The 25,310-nt window shown below is 43.1% G+C and overlaps 2 protein-coding genes across 2 annotated transcripts; both read right to left on the bottom strand.

The window, feature by feature from the left end:
- Positions 1 to 1,144: 1,144 nt before the first annotated feature.
- Positions 1,145 to 7,300, bottom strand: LOC118309111 (protein transport protein Sec61 subunit alpha). The gene is made up of 12 exons (XM_035630844.2): positions 6,994 to 7,300; positions 6,264 to 6,331; positions 6,079 to 6,144; positions 5,407 to 5,485; positions 5,186 to 5,317; positions 4,994 to 5,103; positions 4,365 to 4,518; positions 4,090 to 4,250; positions 3,746 to 3,943; positions 3,331 to 3,522; positions 3,165 to 3,241; positions 1,145 to 2,690 (listed from the first exon to the last, which is right to left on the bottom strand). The coding sequence occupies exons 1-12, from the start codon at positions 6,998 to 7,000 to the stop codon at positions 2,504 to 2,506; spliced, it is 1,431 nt and encodes a 476-aa protein (XP_035486737.1). The 5' UTR covers positions 7,001 to 7,300; the 3' UTR covers positions 1,145 to 2,503.
- A 9,140-nt stretch (positions 7,301 to 16,440) lies between these two features.
- LOC118309395 (inositol hexakisphosphate kinase 2) lies at positions 16,441 to 22,335 on the bottom strand. The gene is made up of 5 exons (XM_035631462.2): positions 21,712 to 22,335; positions 18,856 to 19,087; positions 18,566 to 18,750; positions 18,249 to 18,424; positions 16,441 to 18,153 (listed from the first exon to the last, which is right to left on the bottom strand). Exons 1-5 carry the CDS (start codon positions 21,923 to 21,925, stop codon positions 17,563 to 17,565), a joined length of 1,398 nt encoding a protein of 465 aa, XP_035487355.2. The 5' UTR covers positions 21,926 to 22,335; the 3' UTR covers positions 16,441 to 17,562.
- Between the last annotated feature and the right edge of the window lie 2,975 nt (positions 22,336 to 25,310).

Raw genomic sequence — 25,310 nt, 5'->3', positions numbered from 1 at the left:
GAAGCTCAGTTAAACAAAAATGCACGCCAGAACCTTTGGACAGGTCAACAGCTTATTCTGTAGAATCATGTTATTTCCCTGCATTACACAGTATTACAGAGCAGCCAAACACCTCTGAGATTAAATCTAGTCAGTTTCTGACGACACCTTTTCATCTTCTTGTGGGTAGAACAGCTCCGGCCAGTCAAGTCAGGGCACTTCACCTCTTCTTTACTGTTATTCCACCCAGGCGGGGCAGTTCCAGTTGCTCTGTACCTTCTGGGGAGAATCAGATAAAGGACAAGAGAGAAGGACATGATAAGCAGGATACTGCACCGGAGTCACAAATTTCCCTTTTGAAGTTTTCCTTTCTTCCTCACCTGGCTCCCAGGGTCTTCCTCTACCCTACATTATTAGATAGTGAATACCGTGACTGGTTGTTTTACCCAATTCCTATTGAGTTAGGTATTTAATCCAGTTGTTCCAAAACTTGACCAGGGACCTCAAGTAATCACTACTTTTTCTTCTTCATCTTGTTATGGGTCATCAAATCAAAAGGGTTGGGAAACAGTTTAATATACAAGAAATGTCTTTATACTTCAGGTTTGTGTGTTAAATGTTTCCCTCTAGTGGAGTATTTGATACTCAAAGTACAAGATCCTCAAACTGCACTTGATGAAATGTGGAGCTGGAACCAGCAACTATTTGACATTATTGGTTAGTGACTATTGATTATTGAATTGTCCAAATAGTTGCCAGTTAATTTTAAGATAAGAAGTTAACTACTAACTCATCTCATTCAGTCAAATGGCTTTTTGGTGATTCATTGATATGAAATTCTAGTTATCAAATGTGTTTTCTCGTGTACTTTAGATTACGAAAAAATATCTAAATATAACACCAGACAGTATGTTGTTATTGATCAGCCCTAAAGCTACACCCTGTCATATTGAGACTGGACTGCAAAAGATAAATATGGGTTTAAAATATTTTGTATACATAAAAAATAAGTTAAAAAAAAAAGTATTTCTCAGGTGATATGACTAAAGCCATGAAACGTCACATTGACTGTTTAGCACAACATAACTAAGCAATGTCAACATTTGTCATCAACTGGATCAGTATTAAAGGAGACACAAATCAAGCCATCAATCAAAAGCAAAAGCCGTGTTCCACAAAAATTTATGAGAATGTTTTGTTTTATACAAGTTTGTTCTGAAATGTATTTATTTTTACATATTCAAAAGAATTTTCTTTTATCTTACACTTAAGACAAACTCAGTTATTCAATGCATGGCCTATGTACAGAAATAATTATTTGTAGCGTCTCAAAAAGTGTGATTAAAGTATGCTTAAAGCAGATAATTAAAAAAATAATAATAATAAATGGCTAACACAAATGAATGTGATGTGTTAATACTGCAGTTCCCTGGGAATGCTATACATTAAAACCGTTTGTTTTTTGAATTGTTCTGTTGAATGGACTGTTCAAGAAGATAAAATGAACAGTTTAATTTGACAGGTGGAGCCCAATGTGAGCTCCACTACCTCTTCTTACAAGACCCTGTTCCAATAAAACCTCTGACAGAGTCACAAACTCAGGAAAACATAAGCTGCTTTTAGACATGCATTGAAGTCCGGACATTTTCCTGAACTTTTCTGGAGGCTGAATGTGAGAATGCAAATGTCCAAAAATGTGTCAGTGTCCGGAACTTTTCCTGCCAGCCCCCTAGAAAAAATTTCTGGAAAATGTCCAAGTGAGCCCATGTGAGAATACAGCAGGAAAGTTTTGCGGACTGATGACTGTAAACAAAAACACTGCTTTCCGCAGCGGGATTATCGTCATGTCCTGCGTTGGCGTGAATGCGTCTACCTCAGACAATCTCCTGCTGCATTCCTCATATGCTAATGGCAAACTCCGAAAAATGTCCGGACCCAATTTTTGGGAAATTTTCCGCATGTCTGAAAACAGCTATACAGTACTTGACGCAGCGTCTGACAGTTCAGCTTCTGGTCCACACCTCTACCTGAATGACAGGTTCACAGAAAAATGAAATAAAGTTGAAAGTAAAAGGATAGACTAAGTTAACATCAAGCAGATGGTGGAGTGCTTGCACGCACACAGCAGGCAGTGGACCGCCATCTTCCAAGTTGAGTATGCCTGCATACTGAAGCACTCGAGTCAGTCTGGAAAGAAAGAACGGGACTCCCATAGGACCTCCTTTTATACACAGAGATGACTTTACATGAAACTAATCTTGAGTCATTTAGAAAACATGAAGTGCAACTGAAATGTCTCTGTTATTTTAGAAGATACTTTGGAGGATATGTGGAGGGACCAACAAGCAGTGTAGTGGTACCAACGTCCCGTTTCAGCTGAGATCCCTGAGGGGATTTCTCAAGCATCATCCCGAAACTGGAAAACTAGAGATGCAGGCGCTTCAGATGGATGCAAAAAATATATATATTGCGAGGTTGTTGATCCGAATAAAAAATGGTTGAAGGCGGGAGGACATTGGCTTTTCTAAAATAGCAGCCCCCCCATGCTGCCTACTTCGCTCTGTTCTTTCACAAAGATCTCAAAGTACTGATAGATGATGGTGACGGCCAGCAGGATACCAGTGCCAGAGCCAATGGCTCCGAGGAAGTCGGCCATCACCGATAAACCACCGATACACAGTCCACCAAAGGCAGCAGCTGTAGGAATGTACCTGGAACGCAACACAGGGAGGTTGAGAAGAATTTCAATACACAGAATTTCACTTTCACCTATGCAGAAAGGCTGCGAGTATTAACAATATTCAAATACATTAATGATGATTGTAAAGCAGTGATTAAATGGAATAGTTTGACATTTTGGAAAAACTCTTATTCCATTTCTTGCTGAGAGTTAGAGGACAACACTCTGCTGTCTGTCAGTTAAGTATGAAGCTACAACCGGCAGCTGGATAGGAAAATGGCCATCAGGTAAAAAGTGAAAACAATTAATTTAAGCAGCAAATGCTGTAGATGCAAACCCAAGTGGGCAATTGTTTTAGGTGAGAGTCACACTGCTGATTTCAGTGCCAAGGCAGTTACTAGTAAAATTTCTTTGTGATGAGACGGTGGCCAAGAACAGTAGATAATGTAAACTTATTCCATGAAGGGAATGTGCAGCTGATGAGGTGTGTGAATTTTTATTTTACCTGTTCAGTTCATGGACCATTGAGGTTTCTCTGTGTCCCCTCATCACCATCTGCTGCTCCTTCAGCTGTTTTGCCACCTGGACGACAGAAAAGAACAAAAGAGCGCTGAGTGAAAGTCGGTTTGAAATAAACCATTAACACTTGAGGGAAAGCAACTACAACTTACATCCTTAGCAGAGGAGCCAGACACTTCAATCCAGGTTTTTGAGAAAAAGGCACATGATCCAAGCATGAAGACAATGTAGATGGATGCGTGGACCGGGTCGTCTAAAACAGAGCCGAATGACTCTGGAGGGGAGAGGTAGTAACAGAGACCACCAACAGGGTAGGCACGGGCTGGGCCGCCAGTCGATGTGTCCTGCAAACATGAGAATAGAAAGAATGCATTATTTTTAGTGGGGAGAGTAAATTTTCCATTGGGATAACAAAAAAATACACTCACTAAAGCCCTACACCCAACAGTGTCACCGAGATTGTGCCTTTGATGATGATAATCTGCATCATCAAGCAGTTAGGCAGGCTAATTCTTTACGAAAATGAAATAATATGTGTGGAAACACTCAGACTAAATGTATACTTACAGACCAAGTTCCAAGCAGATTAACCAGAAAGTTGCCACTGAAGCGTGTGGAAAGCATCTGGGAGATAACGTACAAGTTGGAGACCAAGGCAGACTGCAGGATGATGGGGATGTTGGAGGTGTAGAAGAGCTTGATGGGGTATGTGTTGTACTGGCCACGGTAGCGGGCCGACTTGATGGGCAGATCCACCCTGAATCCCTGTGATAAGAGGTTTAGGACAGCTGTGAACCACTGGGCCACGTATATTACCAAAATATATATATATATATTTTTTAAATCATCTTCTTTTTTAAAACATAAGCAGGTGAGAGTCAAGTCACACAAAAGATAGGACAGTGACTCACCTGAAAATATATCACAACAGCAAAGACGAATACTGTGGCGATGAGGTTCATGAGGTTAGGCAGGTTCTGTCTGTAGAAGGCCTCTCTCAGAGCTCGCACTTTGTCTGTCCGAGTCGCAATCAGATGGAAAAGAGCAATGATGGCTCCCTCAAACTCTGTGCCTAAAAAAACAAAACAAGTCAAAGGTGTGAGGCACATTTCTGTGGAGGGCAGAACAGCAGCAGGAACGTGCCATTTATTCATCACATATTCACCAACACTTTGTGGCTTCTTACCTCTTCCGGTGTTCACAGTCGTAGGGCTGAAGGCCTTCCAGACGATTGTCTCACAGATGTTGGTAGCAATGAACAGCGAGATCCCTGAACCAAGACCATAACCCTTTTGGAGCAGCTCATCCAGTAGCAGCACGATCAGCCCAGCTACAAACAGCTAGAGGACAACACACAACAGATACAGTCATCTGGGAAAGCACTGAGGAAGTCACATGGAATTGTTTCAGTTTTCTATTAATTGACGTTTGTTTGGAGTCTGACAACAAAAAGTTGGACCATTGATCTTCGTAACTGAATTTATTAAAAGTGTGTATGCCCTTTAAAGTCCAGCACTTCCAGTACTAATAAAGCATATTTTACTTTGAGTTTTAACTCAATTAATCTAATATTTGGGGAATTTTTTTAGGAACCAAAGAACTGATCCAACCTGACATAAGGTTCAATTTGAGAAACACAGAAATGTAAAATATCATAATCCAAATGTCTTTGTTTTGTTAAGCCCCCCCACACACTTTTTTTGTCATAACATTTTCACTCACAGCCAGTTACAAGGGATATCATATAATGTTTAGTCGAACAGCACAATCAGTGGCACCAAATTTGAAGAGAATCTCGTCCCCTCCTGTTCCCACCTGAATGATGATGAGCAGACAGATTCCTGCGCCCATCTCTGAGGGATCTCCATACATGCCTGTCATTACATATACGATGGCCTGGCCGATGGTGATGATCATTCCAAACACTGAAAATCATGAACAAGGGTTAGTCCATGGATTTAGTAGTAAATTCTACGTGTTTACAAATGTGTTTGACAGGTAACTTACGCTTCTGAGCTCCATTGAAGAGGGCTCTGTCCTTTGGTGTGTCTCCAACCTCAATGATCTTGGCACCAGCCAGCAGCTGCATTATCAGGCCCGAGGTGACAATAGGCGAGATACCCAGCTCCATCAGCGTACCTGGAGGAGGATGTTCGAGTTGGTTATACCAGCAGGAGAGGAAACATGTAATTCATCTTTTCTTCTATAATTGTTAGTCAGAACAATACCTCTGTTTGAGGCCAGAATTACTCTCATCCAGTAGAACGGATCTGCAGAGTCTGAGGACATGATGCCAAAGAGCGGGATCTGGAGGAAACAGTATTCACACAATACTTACTGCTCAAGTTGTATCTTAAGCCATTCAGTCGTTAATGTAATCAAGTCATTTATGCAAAGGAAAAACAACCTGTGCATAGTATTTCCGTTTGGATAATTTGACTATTGTGTGGACACAGATATTACTGAACAGATTCATCATTCTAATATCACTACAGGTTAACTACCTGTACTATGCCATGATTAGTCAATTAATCCATACAGTGGGTGAAAATTAACTAGTGATTGATTTAATGATGTAAACGCATCAAACAGTCTATAGTTGCAGCTTAGGAAGAGTGTTTTTCTGTTTTCTACCACACTACATGAACATTTTAAAAAATGTGGCAGTATTCAAATTTTAGAAACAACACGATGAATCAAAAATACTCCATAAAATGAATAGATAATATAAAGAAATATATGTTATTATTATAGAAAAAAATCTGCCAAAAACTAAGTGGTGACATTACATGAATGGAGACCGTGTTGAGTTTATAATTGTTTTTCTGTGCAAAAAACACCACACAACTAATTACACTGGAGCAAGAGATTGTGTGAGAATAAATAACAGTGACACTTACCTGGCAACACACCAGGAAAATGAAGAGCGTGATGGCAGTCCATAATACCTTCTCCCTGAACTGGATCTGTGGGTCGAGCACATGTCCACAAGTTTGAGAGTAAAGCCAACATAAAAGTTACACACACATTTAATTGCCATATAAAAATGTACATGTAATGAGGGTGTTATTAAGAACACACACACCTTTCTTTCGGGTTTTTGGATCTCTGGCAAAACTGCACAGAATGGCTTGATCACCTCCAAGAATTTGACTGGAAGCAAGAAACACGAGAGTTAAAGCGATGAAACTGGGGAACATCAGCTGGTCGTCAGGGGGACGTGGCAGTGAATGGGAGGGGGGGGGGGGGGGTTGGGGGGGTACAGTCAAATTTGAATTCACACGAAACCAAATCCAATCGAAACGTATGTCAGAGAAAGCGTCGCGCATCCCGGAGTCTCCTGTGCACCAGACAAGTCGTGTGTTCGTGGAGAGGAGCTGCGAGTCGACCGAGGTGCCGCGGGCTCCAGACAACACCGGCGCCGTTATGCGTCGTCATCACTACACTGTCAACGTCTTTGAATGAGTGGCTAGCTGGTTAGCTCACAAGACGTCGGCAGCCGACGGGGGAAACGACGGCGCGTCTCGCTGCGCCCCCCTCCCCACAAACAACACGTCCAGCTTGTCGCGACACGACTCGACGCGGCGGGAGTCCGCGGAGGGCCTCCGGCCGCGGGGGGGTTGGTAGCCGTGCACGAGAGCAGATGCCTTCTAGCTAGTTAGCAACGCACGCTAGCCGCCTGCTACCGCCGCCCGGGCGCTCACGCCGTTAGCTAGCGAAGTTGTCCAAAACACTCACAGACAGTGTTCCGGTCGGTTCGCACAGAGTCTGTAGGTTTCGGCCTCGACCGGGTCGAGTGCAGAGGAGATACTCACTGCCCATGATGTCCCGACGGTCCACCTCTCTGTGACTTTACTGAGTGAAGCTGCCCAGTCAGTTCCACTGCTGAGCCTCGGGCAGGAGAGGAGGAGGAGGAGGAGGAAGAGGAAGAGGAGGAGAAACTTTACAGACACGTCACCACTACACACACGAACACTTGGACACGATTTAAAGAAGCACACAGATGAAATACACTAGAACAACACGTGTCTGTTTGTCATATTGTGTATCTATCCACTGTGTTATGTAAAACTTGTCGATGTGATCCGATGCCTGTCTGTTGTCTGTAAAAAGAAAAGAACAGTAAATCGGTCCGTCAATCATCTTCTTCCCCCAGATCCGGATTATTATCTGGATCTGCACCACTCTGTACAAACCTATTGACCGCAACACCATAATATGTCTGTAAGTTCCAGACATTACTTCTTTTGATAAACTTTAGAGAAAAAATTGGTTATGTGCGAGTTCAGTATTCATGCATTTTCATGTCGACAAACAACCAAACACGAGTGAAAACATAGGCGAAATGTGTCCTCGGCCCCCTGCTGGCGGCCACTGTACACTGCAGTACTCTAAATGAGTAGTACGTTAATCATTGATTGACAGAAAAACAAACCGGCAACAATATCGATAATTGATTAAGAATTTTTAAAAAAAATCAGTCAATTGGAATCCAAATACCTCACGACTGCACGTTAGTACAGGATTGAACTTATGTAAAGTCACAACTATGAAAAAAAAGTAATAACTGGGAAAAGTGGTAATCCAGTGGGTGTGACGGCCACAGATCGTCTGACAATAACTTTATGGTAAGTTCAATTACTACAGTTTTAAGATTTTAGTTCTAATCACTGCATGTAGCCTATTACATTAAGCACACGTATGTCGCCACCAGAGGGCAGCAGTGACTTGAATAAAATGTTCCAGCAAATGCAGGTTTGTGAAGTCACTGAGGCACGAGCTTCACTCGAGGTGGACTTATCAGACATCAGTTTGACAAAATAACATGATCACTTCATAATGCTATGAAATTCCATTGCAAAAGTCCTGCAATAAATAATAATTCTTCAGTTATAAGTGACAAGGTTCCCCAACAGAATAAAGCCGTATCTAAGCCTTTGTCTGTTGACAGGGAGGCTCTTCATTTAGATCTCATACTGCAGGACAGTGTGCTGAAGTCAGTGTACAAAGCTCTATGTCCCATCTAGGAAAACACTGATTCCTTTTCTGAAGAACAAGCCACCATTACTTTACCTCTAGGCAGTTCTTCATTTTTTAAGGACACCAACTCTAGACACACAACACATAACTTTGGAGTTCAAATGCCCCTGGGCTAAGGACAGAAAAAGACACAACAACAGTCGTGTGCGGAAATCTCTAATCCATTCCCCCCCCCAGATTTTTAGAACAACCATAGAGAACAAATGCCAACTGCAATTAAAACAATACTCAAGACAAAAGTCTAGGGTAACAGACCTATAGCATCATTAAAATTAACACGTTTTAAGCTTCCACATCTTAAGGATGAAGTGTAAACTGACCTAATAACTCAGCTGTATCCTCGTGGAGCAAAAGATCATCCAATCTGATGAGAACTACAGAAACATACTTTCTGAGATTGAGTAAACTGCCAAACAAATTTATTGCTGGATTCATCATTGTACACACTTTGATTTGTAGAAATAAGGACCCTAGGCCAGATCCTGTTAGCAAATCTTAGCATAAAGACAACAAATGCAGGGACACAACTAGCCTTGGTCTGTCTGAAGGGAACAAAATCCACTTACCAACACCTTTAAATCTATAATCTCATGGATTAACACATTACATCTTGTTTGTTTATCTGTAAAATAGAAATGAACAAAAGAAAAATAATTGAAAATGGAGTATGAAAATGGCGATTTGTCATTTCACAAGAGGTTATGCTAGACTATTGCTTGGCTGGGAGCAGAACAAACAACATCATGGGAGATGGATTTTATCATTATCACTTGACAGTGCGTCAGGCAAGTTTTTTTCCAGTCATTATTGTTGCTAAAATGAGCGAAACTAGCTGCGGGCTCCGGCTTCTACTCAACGTACAGACATGAGAGTGCTCTCAATCTTTTAACCTTACTGATCGGTATAGAAAAAAGTGAGTAGGCGTATTTCCCAGAATGTTAAACAATTCTTGTAGTGTTTTCTTATTTTTGAACAGTTTTTCATAATTCAAACCCCTCGCCCCAAGATTGTTTGACTTATATCACACATGCAGGGGATGTTGCAATCACATATTCAAATGATTGAGCAAGATATTTTTTCCATATTCCATAGATTTAGTGAATTCCAGTTACACAGCCATCTAGCTCACGTGGCTTCTTTTCCTCATTGCGCACAAAAAAAAGTTAAATGGCAGCTGGCGTTACATAAGAGTCTGTAACGTGAAGGAATGTTGAATTCCTCTAACCTTGTAATGCTCCTGCTTTTTTTTCTGCTTGTTTGAAACTGCGAAATATTCACCTCTAAATGTAACTGTTTTGTGTGTCTGTTTGTGTGTGTGTGTGTGTGTGTGTGTGTGTATGTGAGTGAGTGTGTGTGTGTGTGTGTGTGTGTGTGTGTGTGTGTGTGTGTTTGCATCTTTAATTAATGCTTATGTGTTGTAAAAGAGATTATCACCCTCTAGGGGGATCCTGAAGTAGGAACAGCAGATGTCAGGGGCTCATCGAGATGTTAACAGTTACAGGATAATACCGTGTTCCCTTCCACTTCCCATCCCCATGCAATTGTCTGCAGGGTTCCTGAGGGGAGGAAAACTGGGTGGGAGTAAGGAGTCACAAGATTACCATGAGGTCGAGTTCAGTGAGTCACTCCATGCTCAGCTGTCTTATCCCACTCTCCTGTCTTATCCCACTCTCCTGTCTTATCCCACTCTCCTGTCTTATCCCACTCTCCTGTCTTATCCCACTCTCCTGTCTTATCCCACTCTCCTGTCTTATCCCACTCTCCTGTCTTATCCCACTTCTCCTGTTTTCCTTTCCTTTTTACAACCCTGGTCAGTCTCGAAAAACTTATTTGGAATTATCTGAGTATCTCTGTTCCCCTTGTTTTCATATTTTCTTATCCACTCATGAATCTTTCTATAATGGATTAAATAATGGATTGCATTAAATTCAATTTTATTTGTACAGCGCCAAATCACAACAAACACTATCTCAAGGCACTTAACATTAGGTCGAGACCTTACGATGTTATCAAGAGAAACCCAATAGTTCCGACAATGGGCAAGCACAGAACCAGATTCAAGGTGGTTGGTTTGAGGGGAGAGAAATGGGGGAGAAAGAAGAGAGAGAGGGGAGGAAGGGAAGAGAGAGAGACCAGTAACAGCTTTGTAGCTTGTATTTTAGCAGTGTCAGACTGGTTGTTATAACGATAATATAGTGATACAATGTCCTTAATATAAGCATCAGCAATGAAAGCATTACCAATAGTATAAATATTATAATAAATGATAGGCTAATGATAATAATAGTTAAGGAAGCTAAGCTATACTGGTAGCCGAGTGATGACCAGCTTGAACAGTCTTCACCACTCTGATTCAACTGGCCCTGTCTGTGGAAAACATCTGTTCTGATCACTCGTCGACCCAAAAACTGGTTCCACCAAGACACACAGTACCTCTGCTGTACTAGAGTAGTCGGTGGGTTTTTAGCTGCTGGATTTCATTGTCCTCGTAATCCAATGTGGTGATCCAGAGCGAAGAAAACTGTGTCCCCTGGCTCATGCCTGGGGTTACATAAACATCTACAGATCGCAGACCCCTAGCTCCTCCCCACAGGCGTTTATCACACGGCATTAGAGGGTTAATGGAGAACTTCAGCTTTAATTAATGGCATCAAATGTGGAGGGAATGTCTTTCGAAGTAAAGCTGGCAGTCTGCGCATATACATGTAGTTCAAATCGATGCGATTAGTGAGCCAAAAATTAACATACTGTAAGTCTATGCTGGCTGGCCTGGTAGGCTGCACTGAGGCCCAGTGGTGCATGATATAAATGCTCATGTCAATTTCCTAATGACAAAGCTAACATGTTCAGTCATATAACCAATATTAGACAATTATATTCTAACCTGGTGCTGTATGAAAGTTATGTGAAACCACAAATGTCTAAATTTCATAGTAATCTTTTCTGTAGTTTCTGAAATACTTCAGTCTGGACCAAAGTCAATATCTGGCGAACTCTGCCATTCCTTGAGAATTTATAGAAAGAGAGAGAGGAAGGAGTCTGATAGGGATACAGAAAAATATCACGTGGGGTGTCCAAGTTGGAGATAAGCTTTGTAAATAATTGCACCTTTAAATCCCCGTGGAGTAGAGTGTGTGTGTGTGTGTGTGTGTGTGTGTGTGTGTGTGTGTGTGTGTGTGTGTGTGTGTGTCCTTCCGTTGTTCTGCTAATCTCACCACAACAGCTGTGTTCAGTTCAGCCTCAATGCAACTGTCTTATGTAACATGTTAAAGGTTCCCTGACCTCTACACTCATCACATAAACAGCCACGACAGCCAATTGACCTCGGGGAAGATGTGTATTCTCTTGTTTTGAGAAAAAGAATTGAAGTCACCAAAAAAGACCAGCTGTTTGTTGATGATAACGTTAATAATAACAATTATGTTAACGCAAATAAATACATCTGAGCAGCTCGCAAGTACACAATCAACAGATGTGTGCAACTTAATCTGCACAGGGTGGATAAAATGCTTTTTGAATTGTCTTTTAACTCTTTGTTTGTGCAATTTCGAGAAACGCAATTTCGTCCCACGGTATGTGTTTTTAAAGATACGGGTGGAATGACAAATAAAATAAACTTGAAACTTCAAAGTATTGTCAGTGCTCAAACCATCTATGGGCCCTGCAATCACTGCAGGAAAAGAGTCTGGTGTCACACCCTGTAAATAGGTCATGGCATGTACGAGGTGGAACGTGTCTGAGTTTGAGGAGGAATGATGGAGCCACATATAACCAGCAGCAAAACCAAACAATCTCAATAGAGATTTTAGTGACAACCTAGAACATAACCCCACCAAGAGTTACTCACGCTTAACTGGACCGCCATAAATTAATCCAGATTATATCAGACTACGAACTGTACACTCATAGCTTTCTCTGCCTTTCTTGTACAGTCTGGTTTATTTTAAGCACACATACTCATACACTTCATCGTGGCGACTGTGGGGAGTATCAGCGTGCGTGTGCTGTCGATACAAATGTCTTTGTGTACACAGCTTTCTCACAGAGGGATGGCTTTACTTTTAAATTACTCACACAGGACTCATGAAGTTGTGCAGTGAAAGTGTATCTTTACAGTGGATGTTATGAGTTATGAGTTAAACATAATGAGTTATGAGTTATGAGTTATGAGTTAAACATAACTCATAATGCAATCACTTGCTTTGTTATATTTCTCAGCTGATCTTCTTTAAACCTTAAGAGACAAAGGTTTAAGAGGTGATAAGACTACATTAAGACAATGCCAGCATTACAACGACCACAGAGGTAAAAATTGATAAATATAGCAACTGGCCCGATATGAAAATGGGCTACAAGGACAGAGTGTTCAAGTTTACTGAGTTGTAAAATTCTCCCTCTGATCAGCTGCCACAGATATCTACTGGTGGCTGTGGGTTGTTATCCCACAGTCCTCCTTGGACCCTGGTCAACAGACCAGGGTCCAAGGAGGGTTGCATAACAGGCTGTGACATCACAGTATTTGAACATATGACATGTCGTGTGTGAAGCACATGGGTGTCACTTGTAAGCCTGGAACAGTCTCACATCTTCGAGAATACATCTGCTCGTGTTGAAACAGCCGGCGCAATAGTGCAGCAAATTGTTTGCCACACTGTTAAATATGAAATATGTAAAACGTCATAGGGGCGATGTATATCCTGCGTGCACGCTGCATATCCTACATTTGTCCTGCCAGAGTTTCATAATGATACTTAATTTCTTAACACAGCATAAACGATCTTAACGATTGGTACCGTTGCATCATTGTATATGTGCAGGGTAATAAGAAGTTGCAAACTCATTGCCTCAGAAAAAAAAGGTAAAGTAAGTGTTGTTTATTGTTGTTTTGTTTTTAACCAGTTATAGGTTGGAAGAGATGATAGCGTGAGGCACAAGATGTGAGATATTATGTTTTCCTGTTTTCAGATCTAAAAATAACAGAACATTCCCTGCTACATCTGCTACCTTCTGCAAAACAGATTTAGATAAATGTGTTCACTCCTTCATATGGTTTTAATGACGAAGCCCCTAAAAATACATTTGATTAAGGAAAGAATACTCTGTCCCCTAATTTGGTGTGTGTGTGAGAGAGAAAGAGAGAGAGAGAGAGCGTTCATGTCAGCAGAAATATGTTTTTACACTTTCACTTGTTTCTTTCTCTGAGAAGCATCTTCTGTTTTACAGCATGAGATGACATCATGCAAAAGAAAGCCTTATAAAGCCACTCGAACCGCTGGAATGACAATCTGACAGGCAATAAATTCCATTACCTTTGAACTGGGATAAATTCCATCCAACTTGTTGCAAACTCGGTTACACACAGACACCTGCGTGTGTTGTGTGTGTGCAGCCACGTGTGTCACAAGAACATCTGCATTCATGCGTGATCATCAGAGTAAGAATTATCACACCAGCTCTAACATCACAACTCACACTTTCCTGAGTGGTACTGAGGTGGCTCGGGATTTAGTAGTGCATTCAGGACATTTCAAAACTACTACTATGATCCAATAATATTCGGGTTGATCGCACTTAGAGGAAACCGGTGAGTGATACGCTGACAATCAATGTTCTCATGAAGGATTTTTTGAGAAATGAAGCAAGCCTCCTAATTCAGTGAATACAAAAGGAGTTGTTTGTCATTTTACTTCACAGCATGACATTAGCCTAAATTCTATTTCCGCGTTCTACTTGTCATCTGATCAGGATATGAGGACATTTCATGAACAATGAGGCCAACCCACCACTGAATTTTGTGGTTCAGAAATGCTAAAAATACTGCCGCTGTTGAAAGTCAGCTCGGTCACAAGACAACTGTACCACACCAGCACAACCACGTACGTACAACACATTCAGACAAACATGTCACTCAGCCATTAAATGACACGTGTTTCTGTATTTCCGCTATCCTGTGGCATATGGATGAATAATCTTGTAGCTGAATGTTGCACATAAGTAACAGTCAACGTATCGTAAATGGTTAAATGTAGGTCAACAGCATGTAGGCTTGTCTGTCCCAGTTGTTAATGAGAGGTGTGGGTTGTGATGTTCCTAAAGACCTACAGTTTATATACTGGGATGATCCTGTTCCTACCTTGCACTACAGTAACATGCACCAGGTGAACAGCTCTAAGTACAGATGTGAGAACTCCCAGACCCCCTCCGGAGGTTGTCTGAGTCACGTGGCCACATTCTTTTAGCATTGTAAAGGCTTACGCGTCCTGGGTCACACCGACGGACCAGCTACTCAGCTGACATCCTCTGACCTGCTACTCAGTATTTCACATTCATTAGTTTAGTTGTGCTGCCCCCCACACAATACCAACTATCACCACCACATATTGATTTTTTTTGTTACTTAAATGAATAAAAACGTATGGAGCTTGTAGAGCTGTGTGCAGTGCATTGATTCGCTCAGCCCCCTGTTGCCCTCCACCTCACATCTGGAGACGCCTTTCTAAACCCAGGTGTGAACTGATGTACTTCGGGCTGTCCACTTGTGCTTGCATCACCCAAGACGTTTGTTATGTCTAGTGTGTATGTCTTGGCTGGAATGCCAGGTATGAACAGGGCCTAGTCGGACCAGTGAGTCCTGCAAGTCTCATTTCACATGCACAATCAGCAAATGTCAACTATAGCCACGGTTTCCAACTATGACAAAGTAAATATTAATTAGCTGTCTATGCCAAGTCTATTATTTAACCTGTTCTGCCCATGGCACACATCATGAGATTGTCCATGATTGAAAGCAGGTATCTGCTACTGCTCACAAATCTCCCCACCCTTATTTACAGGGAGGTGCACCAAGTTACCCAACAGCTTTTTAGGTCTTCCACAAAGACGGTGTTTCCGTGAACCTACTCCCCTTAACGCAGAGTGTTTTCCAGCACTGCAAAGCCAATTAGGCTGACTACAAAGCTGCCGGTTTGACAGGCAACAACTTTCACTGTGTAATTAATGGGTTCATACGATACCTTAGACAAATAAAGGTCATCCGAGGTTGCTGCTTTGGAGCTGTTGGAATATCTAGGAGCTGGCTAACACTTTGTAATGCTTCCTGCTTAGCACCACAGCTTTAATGGAGGGGCTATGGTGTTTGAAGTGCATAATCAGAGCCGGCCAGTGCCGATCAGTCCCCGATGTCGCCGCCGAACGGCACGAGCCAAAAACTTCCACTAACCTGCTTAATAATGACCTCTGTAACCATGATGACGCACGGAGAGCGAGGTTTGGAATCTTGTTTGCAAATTATGTTTGCAACGTTCCCAAAGCCTGGTCTCCTGTGAATGAGTTTGGTCCTAATTAATTTTAATTGCACTCGAACACCAGGTCTTTGTGTTTTGGCTCACATCATGTACAAAGTTGTTGTCACAGTGTTTAAAGATGCTGCAACAAATGATCCTTTAATAACATGATCCCAGAACCAAAAGGCTTCAGACATCTGTACGAAACCACAGCTGTGGTTGACACAAGAGGCACAGTCACGTCCGTCAAAGTCACACAGCATAATCCTACGTCTCTTCATTTTGGTGTTCACTGCTCTCAGCAACTAAATGATCTGCATGGAAATCTCGACCTTCAGAATCCGTCTGACTGCAGAGTAAGACAAACTTCTCCGCTTCTCGATATATACTACTGTATATAGAGAAAAATATTTTCCCACCCTCGTCATGCCTTTGGTGAACTTTGTTCTTCCAGCAACTGGTTATTTTAGGATAATTCAGAGGAAAAAGGGAAACCGTTCTACTTAGAAATTAGGTCTTTGAAGCTTGAACTGTGGTCGGTTGTCAACTCGGTTTGAAATCAATAGCCATAATTCTCATCTCTATGGTTTTGATGGTGTTTTCATTGTGGTTACACATCTACAATGTCATTAACTGTTTATTATATCATACACAAATAACTACTGGAACATGTTTTTGCTTTCAGAAACATTTGATCTTCATTTTCCAACTGAACATCAGGCATATTATTTGTATTATTTGTTTTTTGAGAGGTGAGGGATGATTAGGTCATGGTAAAATGTCAATATTTATAAGTATTACTTATTAATTAACATTTTTTTTATCCCACAACATTGCATTCTTTGTTAAAGCAACACTACAGCTGCATCCAAAGATCTGGTGTCAGCATCTCACACAAATTAATGTTAATGAACATAAACACACAAATGAACATAGACCTTTTCTTTAACCACAAATTAATGCCTTTATTTTCCAAGACACTGAACACACCGGTATACAAGAGAGGGATCATCTCTTGCAATAAACAAAATAAATCAAAGCTGCTATCAGAACATTTAGAGTGGTAATATGGAATGTACACGTTTCCACTTATTTTTTAAACAATTCTTTCAAATAAATAGTCTCTATAGTTTTTATAGCATGTTTTTTTATCAATATATGCTCTTTGCTCAGTCAAAAATTTGGGAATGAAGAGAAAAAAAGAAAATCAGACAAAAACAAATACAGTGACCAAACAAGGATAATATCCCCTTTACAAAATGTCTTTTGTTTATAGGCAAAAAAAAGTACAGGGGGGAGAACAGCTTTTGAAAAAAGGCAAATCCCTTCTTCTAGACCTAAATAATCTTGTTCTTCCACAAAAGAAATCCACGTGCCCGGTGGACACACAATCCACGTTTGTTATGAGGGTCTTAAGACACACCAATATAAACACAAATAGTCCTTATCAGAAGCTTAAGTTGTCACTTGCTACAAGACGGCTGTCCTAGCCAACCGAGGTCAGCTTGTACGTCATCTCCTCCACTAGTAATGTGCTTTGCTGTTGAGTACTACTGGCAGTCCAAACTTCATTTAAAAAAAGTTATGTAATAACACAGGTAAAGCACCACGCCAGGCTCCTAGAACTACACTCTTGCTTCATTTATCTCTGCCTCGCTCCTTCTCTCTCAGAGAGAACTTAACAATGAAGTTGTCTGTACCAGAGGGGTGCGAGGGGGAGGAGAGTCCTAGGGTGCTACAGGAGTCCTGGTGTTTGTTGGGAGAACTCTGTCTCACACAGCACTTCTCCTACCATGAATAGCAAAGAAAATGAGCAGTCTCAGAAAGACAAAAGTGCAAGTAAGGGCACAGGCAGCCCTGTCCTCTGGCAGTTAAGGGGGAGTGCACGACGACCACACAGACTCTCCCATGACCCTGAGGTGTCTGAGGTTCCCTCCGTGCAGAGGAGGGTCAGACCCCCACATAAGCGTGAGGACTATGCACCTTGGACTAGCAGGATTTCAGCTCAGTGAGCTCTTTCCACAGGCTTGGAATTCAGACCATAATGGTTCCAGTGCAGCTTCAATCAGTACTGTGATCTTCCAGCTGGGAGATAATAGTGATCAGGTTCTGTAGGCCGAAGATGAAACCGGTGTCCTGGCCTTCGTGCACCACACTGTCTTCTCCATAGTGCCGACAGGTGGTGTGAGCAAAGTCAATCATGCGCACGTCCACCGCGGGGCTGTGGGCGTCGCCTGTGCTGTGGGAGGAGCGACTACTGCCACTGTTGCTGCTCCCTGCGGCCACACTGGCGCTGCCGCCTGCAGAGGAACGAGGGAAACCAAAGGCCCCCTCCTCTTCCTCGTCCTCATCTGATGGCTCGTCCTCATCCCCTTCTTCGCCACCGCGGTGTCTCGGTCTAGTCGGAGTCCTGGGGGGGTCTCCATCATAGATGATGAGCAACGAGCTGGAGTAGAAGCGGTAGGACTCACAGGCCTCCAGGGCAGCTTGCATTTCCCGGAGTCTGCGTAGCACCGGGGACAGCAGCTCTCGACGCAGACGGCGCCCATTGTGGAAGAACTGGTAAAGGGCCTCCTTGAAGCCTGCGAGGGTCAGCTTGCGGCCGTGGTACTTATTCATGAACATCAGCTGGCCCGAGTCTGACTGGTACACCTGCAGGAGTCACACGGGTACATGAGTAATACGGCTCCATTTATACAGTGGGACCACTACAAGAGAACACGTGTAGAGGAGCGTTGCTACCGTACCTGCATGCCACAAAGTCGCACTCCAATGGAGGCAGATGTGCTCTGTTGACACTTGCGGATCTGATTGGCTTTCTTCTCCTCGGATGCGTCATCCCCATGCTGGCGAGTTCCCATCTTCAAGTCTAAGACACATGGCACTGTGTATCGCCATGTCAGGTTCTCCAAAAGAATAAATTCTGTGAACGGTGATCAAGGATCACACAACAACAAAAGACTAACACGGTGTAATTCATGCTTTTAGAAATAGCCAAGACTGATCCATCGATCAGTGTGTGCTTCACTTTACACTGAGACACTGTTTATTCATGAAAGGATACTGTATTGGTTACGGTGCTTTGCATTTTCCTTCATCCTCTGTAGGTGCTGCTGGTGACATTTGAGACTCCAGGGGTTGTGTTTGATCTGTGGAACTACGTTGCCTTTCTCCAGGCTGAAGTAAAGCACCTCTGCCTGCTGCTGCTGCTGCTGCTGCTGCTGCACCACCATCTCATCAAGATTATAACTGCGAAGGTGACAACACAGAACAATGTTAGCTTCAGTTTTACATTACTTATTTACGATGCATCGACTGGGGATGCAAGGAGGTGCTGAAATTGAACATCCTCACCTCATGATCTTGTCTTCTTTACGTCCGTGTCGCACTCGGTCTTTGCTGTAATTGTCGTTCTCCAGAAGCAGAGCGGACTGCTTCTTGTTGCTCCACTTCAGCATCTTGCTTTTGGGCTCACAGTCTGCTGAGGGATCTTTGTTTTCTAGGTCCCCTGATTCACTGTGGAGGGGGTAGGCAATGAGGCACAGGTTCCCTTCCTCATCCTCCTCGAAACTGACTGACACTACACCTAAGAGAGGGTGAGAAGGAGGGTGTTTATTTGTGCATTTATTGTTTGGTAATAGTTTCCCCAATAAAATGCTGGTACAACCTTTTCCATATATGTCTGCATTTACATATTTAAAACACATTTCCTGAGAGATTTTCACAAATTCTTATAGCAACTGGCATGATCATAAGCCCACATGAATAAAAACCCAAAGTGGATGAGGATGTGACAGGAAGAGATAGAGGGAGAACACAGAACTTAAACACAGAGATTTTATTTTGACAGATGTTGATAGCAGATATCAGAGCACAATCCTTGTTTATATCACTCAAATATCAGAAAATAAGACACAAAATACCACACAAGGCCGAAGTGTCAAAGTAAGCAGGATGTTTATTATGCAACTGCCAAACACTCTCGTGAAAAACACAGTGACTCAGAATACAGAGTTTCATGTTGTCAGTAATGACAGAAAAAGAAATACAGTTCTCTTTCCACATACAGAAACATACATGAAGCAGCAGCACGACAAGCCACGGTGAAGACTCACGTAACCACAGTAGAGCGAATAAATATGTCTTGATTCAGTCAGTGATACATGTAAAAAAAAAATGGTATGGCAAAAAATTACATCTGAAATGTATTTTTGAAATCCGCCTTGACCAGATTATCAACATTGTAATTAAAAAAAAAAACACACAAAACAGACGGATGGAGATGAGGCTAACAGATCTCTCTAGAATCATCTGAATGATTGAAGAAACACGGTGTACTTTCACACCAACGCAAATTTATGACATGTTCCACAAACAGGCACTCGAGTAGTGTCCCCCCCACCCCCCACCGCCCTGTGACCCCCTAGTAAAAGTCCCTAAAAGGGCCGGCCTATCGCAGGGGGAGGCGTCGCACTGAGAATAAACATCACAGCGGCAGCGACTGATGCAGATAAACCAAACACAGGAAGAAGGGATGTGGTGGAAACAGATCCACAGAGATCGGAGAGCGGAGACCTGGACTCAGCATCCCAAACTGATCCAGGTCACACTTTGGTTCCAGCGATTCGAGACAAGGAACAAAGAATAAATGACAAAGGTTTAACGACAACAACCTGACAACAAGGTGCTGTGGTGTGTTTGCACTGTAAATGGCAGGCCCGAGGACCCAGCATTCACATTTCTTCTGCAGCCTGAGCCCTCTCTCTCTGACGTCATGGACACTGACATCACCGTCCTGCAGGAAGCCACGCCTCTAGAGTATGTCCCGGTGAACTGTGGCGTTGGCTCCGGGCTGCACCACAGTCACACCACCGCATCCAAGTGTGGGAACTGATGCGTCACTCTGACTTTACTCAATAGGGAAGGTCGTACACGTGTGATAAAACCAAAGTGCTATTCATTAAGATTTTTTTTACAGCCTAATAGCCCAAATGGACTGTAATATACCAGCAGAGGTATAGCATTGATGTAGATAATTATCAATCGCTAATATTTTATTAGGTCCAAGAGTTCTGGTCACTAGATTCTGCTTTCATGTCTGTACCTTGGAATTTATATCCTTGAAATGACCTGATTTACACAGAATACAGATGAAGTCACAATCATTTTTACTAACGTCTCAAAGATTCAAAGTCCAGCCACAATTCGTCCATGTCTCTTAATCTACACCTTAACTTTCAAAAAGACTTAATGTTCACTTGTGCTTTAGAATATTAGGGAACTTTGTCGCCCGCCTAACTGGAACGTTGTCTTCGGCTCACCAGTAAACCAACAGCAACAGGGTCCTGAGTATGAATTGAATCTTCCTTCCAACTACAAGCCACTGAAGGTGGCCCCCGAAGGCGTTGGATGTAAGAGCCACTGCTCTTTAAAGAGCTAGTTTGCCTCAAAGCTGTGTGATGTGTAGGAGACACAGGACCACTGTCTGATCTCCAAATCCTCATCCTCATCCTGGATCTAGACACCACACACGTGCTGCCGCCTTCACGTGGCCTCCCTCGGACTCGTGCAGCAGCGTGTTACCGGCCGTCCTCGTCTGTGGGTGAAACTGTACAGAGACTGTGTGGACGCGGACGTGATGTTCCATCTGTGTGTGCGCGCGCATGTCTCTGTGTCGTGCATCTGAAACAAGATGTCCTCGCCTGGCTCGGGCCATTTCTCCCCCTGGTCCCTGTTATTTTGGATCCCCGTGGAACTCTAGCTCACCCCGAAACCGAAGCCTTCTTGAAAGCCAGGCACGGCACGTAGGAGAAGTCTGGCTCATCATCCTGCTGGCAGGAAGTCAGGCCGACTCCTCCTGGAGCATGACGGAGGCACGTCCAAATTAAACCCCTGTGCTGTGATGCTCTGCCAGTTGATCCATCACCAGTGGCACTGTACACAAGTCTCCATTAACAAGGAATTTATTGACCGAGTATAAATAGTTTTTTTTGTGGGCTCCATGGTCTTTGAGCAGACGCAACACAGGTGCAATCACCACATTTTACCTAAGGCAAAAATGATCCACTCACGATCTCGATGGACGCATTTCTTACACCAAACACAGCGAGCTGTTAGCACGAGGGTGAGTTGGAAGAAAGGAAGGACAAGAACCAAAACAACAACAACGACAACACATGCCCTGGACCGATCGGAGGGAGCTCGTCTTACCTTTGTACAGCGGGGTGAACTTCCTCATCTCTGGGGGAAGGCTCTTGTAGAACTGGTGCTCGCGCGGGATGAGGGGCTTGCAGATTGTTTGCTCCCCGAATCGCAGCACGCAGGAGTGGCCCCCGACCTGGTGCACGAAGGGCTCAAGCATCACCCCTTTCCCGGGATAAGGAGTCCCGTCCGCCTGCATGAGGGCTTCCAGGGCGGGACTCATCCTCACTCCGCATCGGACAACTGAGCTGGCGGGACCCACGTCGCACGGGAGGGAAGAAGCTCGGCCGCTCGCCTGGCTCCCTATCCTCGAAGTGTTCCCGGGTGTCTCGCACGGGGGCGCTGTTGGTCGCCTGCTCGAGCGAAGCACTGAAAAACAAAAGGGCCGAACAGGAAGGACAGAGCCCGACACGATGAATTCCGCTATTTCCTCTCTCTTCCTTGTGTCGGAGGACAAGTTATAAAAGTCCCCCGCTGTGGCGGATAAGCTCCGTGTGTGTACGTGTAATAAAGGGCCACTCGTGTAGCCGTAGAGGCTGCTCAGAGCGTCTCCAGGCGACGTACGTCCCCGCGGTCGTCGCTCGGCGGCCGTAACCGAAACTAACGTCTGCTTTCATCCTGCAGCGAGACACGCAGCATAAAAGCCTACAAGCTCCGCCCTCCCGCGCAGGCAGCCAATCACAGAGCCGCCTCTGTCGCTGGGAGGACACAAGGCTTCTCGGAGAGGATCAAGCAGATCTGGCAAACAAAGAGTGAAGGAGAGAAAACAGGGGGGAGGGGAGAGCAGGAAAAACACTAGACAAAAAACAACGCTGAAGTCATTTTTTTCTACACTGCACAGGCAGGTCTCATCGTTTTTGTTACCCTGGAGACGGGCTGCAGGTTGCATGCTGTTTGCAACATCCAGTATCCTTGGAAGAAATGAATTTAAAATGAAGAAATTAAAGAACTCAATGGCTTAGGCGAGAGTTTTGAGGTTTTGTTGTATAGATGTAAAGGGTGTCGAATGGTAAGTCAGAATTTTAAGGATGTTACTTTTATAACCTTGCTGTCCTTGTTCCACAATGGTGGGAGCTCCCCCATTGTCATCGGGACAGCAGAAACCCTACAAACGTCCCTAAAAACCCTACAAAATTCCTCTGCAACATAACAAGCATTGCAAGGGCATTTAACCGAATTCTGGCTGCTGCTATACATAGACCACTGAAAGCAATATTTGAGTATCTGTTATTATAGTTTTAGAACATTTTGAGACTGCAGTCTGTTTTGAGACTGTTGTGTCTGTAAAATAACATGGTAACCACCATAAAGAAAACACTTTCCAGCGGTGTAAAGTCCAACAACCCTCTCTCGTAGAATTGTAAAATTCAGGAGACAGCCCTCTTTTGTGTCGGCTCTGATTCATGATCTACAAAAATACTGTACCAACAACAAGGAATTAAACTGCAAGTCACAAATGCAGGTTAGTTGGGTAAGAGCTGAGACAGCTCCACATTTTGGTACATGGGCCCACACCCAGATACACAGAACCATCTAAAGTGGATTTATTTTTGTGAATGGCAGTCGACCTAATGAGTCTGACTGGTGCGGTAGCCCAGACAAATCGGAGGTACTGTAGTCCGGCTCGGGTGACCGGGTGGCCAAAGCCTAATCAAGCACTAATCTCTGATGTTCCAGTACTGCACTGGGATTAGAAAATGGAAAAAGAATCCCAGACCTGAGCAGGGAGGGGATTAAATGATCAGCACTTGAATAGGGCACCCGCTCTTTTTTTTCCATAAGTCCAGAAAGTAGGGACTCCCTGGTGGTCTGAATTGAAATATGGCTGAAAGAAGACAAGAAATAGTGAGATGGTTAGAAGACCATGCTAATGTAATTTTACCATGTGAATCATTTAGCCGTGAAATTGAAAAGGTGTAGAGTGAGTCTCAACACTGTTGTCAGGGAGGAATAGTGTGTGTGAATGCCTGTGTGCCCTAAACACACCCTCATACAGAAAACCAGAGAAAAATATTTTTTTCTTAGATATTTTAAGAATAAGAGATGCATGTCTGACATGTCTGTTTTCAGTGGAGGAAGTAAAATGCACAGAAAAGCCAGTCAATCATAGTTTTATAAATCTTGTAACTAAAATAAAACTTTAAACTCTTGTTGTTTCTTAGGACAAGTGGTGACTCAATAAATCCCACTAAAATTTGTGATATTTTACACAGTGTGAAGGATGGAGGAAAGTATGTGTTCATGAGTCGTCTTTCTAGCTTAGTCACCCCTGGCCTCACTGATGCATCAGTGTTGTATCAGCTTAGCACAGCTTCCCCTGTCGTGTCATGGGTCCGTGCCCCAGGACAATAGGCCACTGGTCCCTCAATCCAGCTATGAAACAGGACAGTGATGCAATCTCTAACAACCTCCTCCACGCACACTGGATAATGCACAGTAATCACTGCAAACAACACCCACCAGAGCTGTAACAATCACACAGATGGTGGATCATACAACTTCTGAAAAGTGTAGGGGTTACTATCACAGAGAGATGTCAGACTAGCTTGATCAAGCCAACACTTCTCTTACTCTCGCCTGCGTTTGTACAAATGTCTCACTATGACTACAGAGAATAAGTTTAGCAAATCAATGAAATCTATCACTCACCTGTCTACATGTTGGCCCGGTTTATCTATTGCATTATTATGAATATTGCATGGTCTCACTCAAACTGACGACTGTCATCTATTATGCATTGTGTACAAGGTCAGGTAAGTGGAAAGCTATGGCTGGGTAATGGACCATTATTGAAGCATTTTGAAATTTAGGAAAGTGAAGGGTTTTCGAAATCTCTGTCCACCTCCGGACGACAGAGTACAGTACAGACATAATTAGGTAGTAAAAATTGTGCTGTGAGATAAGGGATGTGTGTGTGTATGGGATGACGTCACAACAGTAATATTCAAGTTTAACTCGACAACCCACTTTCCAGTGGATCCTTAAGCCCTCCCTCTCATTCCCAGACACGTGAGGAAGTGGACCATGAGTGCATATAAAAAAAATTGCCACGTGGGGGGGATGGGCCCATATGCGCCTTCATTTAGGCAGCAGGCCACTCAAGTAAATATAAGTGTGTTGATAGTGATGAGTGTTGCTGATACGCACTGGCAAGTTAAGGACAACCTTGTTTACTCTTCCCATCCCCAGTAGCTCCCATGCTCCTCATATCACTCCTGCCCTTCCCCTTTGTCTGAGATGGGGAAAAAAGGCCTCATCTGATCACAAGACACTGACAGGTTGATGATAAAAATACTGTAAAAGCACCTGTTAGTCATCTGGTATAAACGTGCCAACATCGCATAACACAAGACGTTCATCTTTACAACTTATTTAATTTGTCTTGAACATACAACACAATAAAATATTTCTGCCTGTACAATGAGAAAATGCCAGGTTTGCAGTTTCTCTTTCCTAGATTTTCCTCAAATAAGCCTCAGTATCATGACTGAAGACAGAAAAACACAGTTTGGGGCATTTGTATAAAGGGATTTCATTTGATTATCAATTAATTTGTTCATCAGCACTAAATATGTTTGTCAGTCAGTGACAAAAATCATTTTGAGTTC

Source organism: Scophthalmus maximus, chromosome 6 (genome assembly GCF_022379125.1).
Source record: "Scophthalmus maximus strain ysfricsl-2021 chromosome 6, ASM2237912v1, whole genome shotgun sequence".
In the NCBI taxonomy this organism is placed as follows: Eukaryota; Metazoa; Chordata; class Actinopteri; order Pleuronectiformes; family Scophthalmidae; genus Scophthalmus; species Scophthalmus maximus.
This window is presented reverse-complemented; position numbering and strand designations above follow the sequence as displayed.

Bases quoted from the DNA above. Each gene is read 5' to 3' on its own strand.
- LOC118309111 (XM_035630844.2), bottom strand. The intron at 3,523-3,745 runs GTAAGTATACAT...TCATGTTTGCAG, and splicing joins ATCTGCTTGGAACTTGGTCT to GACACATCGACTGGCGGCCC. The intron at 3,242-3,330 runs GTAAGTTGTAGT...TCTGTCGTCCAG, and splicing joins CTGGCTCCTCTGCTAAGGAT to GTGGCAAAACAGCTGAAGGA.
- LOC118309395 (XM_035631462.2), bottom strand. From the start codon at position 21,925: ATGAGTCCCGCCCTGGAAGCCCTCATGCAGGCGGACGGGACTCCTTAT. The intron at 19,088-21,711 runs GTAAGACGAGCT...ACCCTCTCTTAG, and splicing joins GTTCACCCCGCTGTACAAAG to GTGTAGTGTCAGTCAGTTTC. The intron at 18,154-18,248 runs GTACGGTAGCAA...TGACTCCTGCAG, and splicing joins TGCGACTTTGTGGCATGCAG to GTGTACCAGTCAGACTCGGG.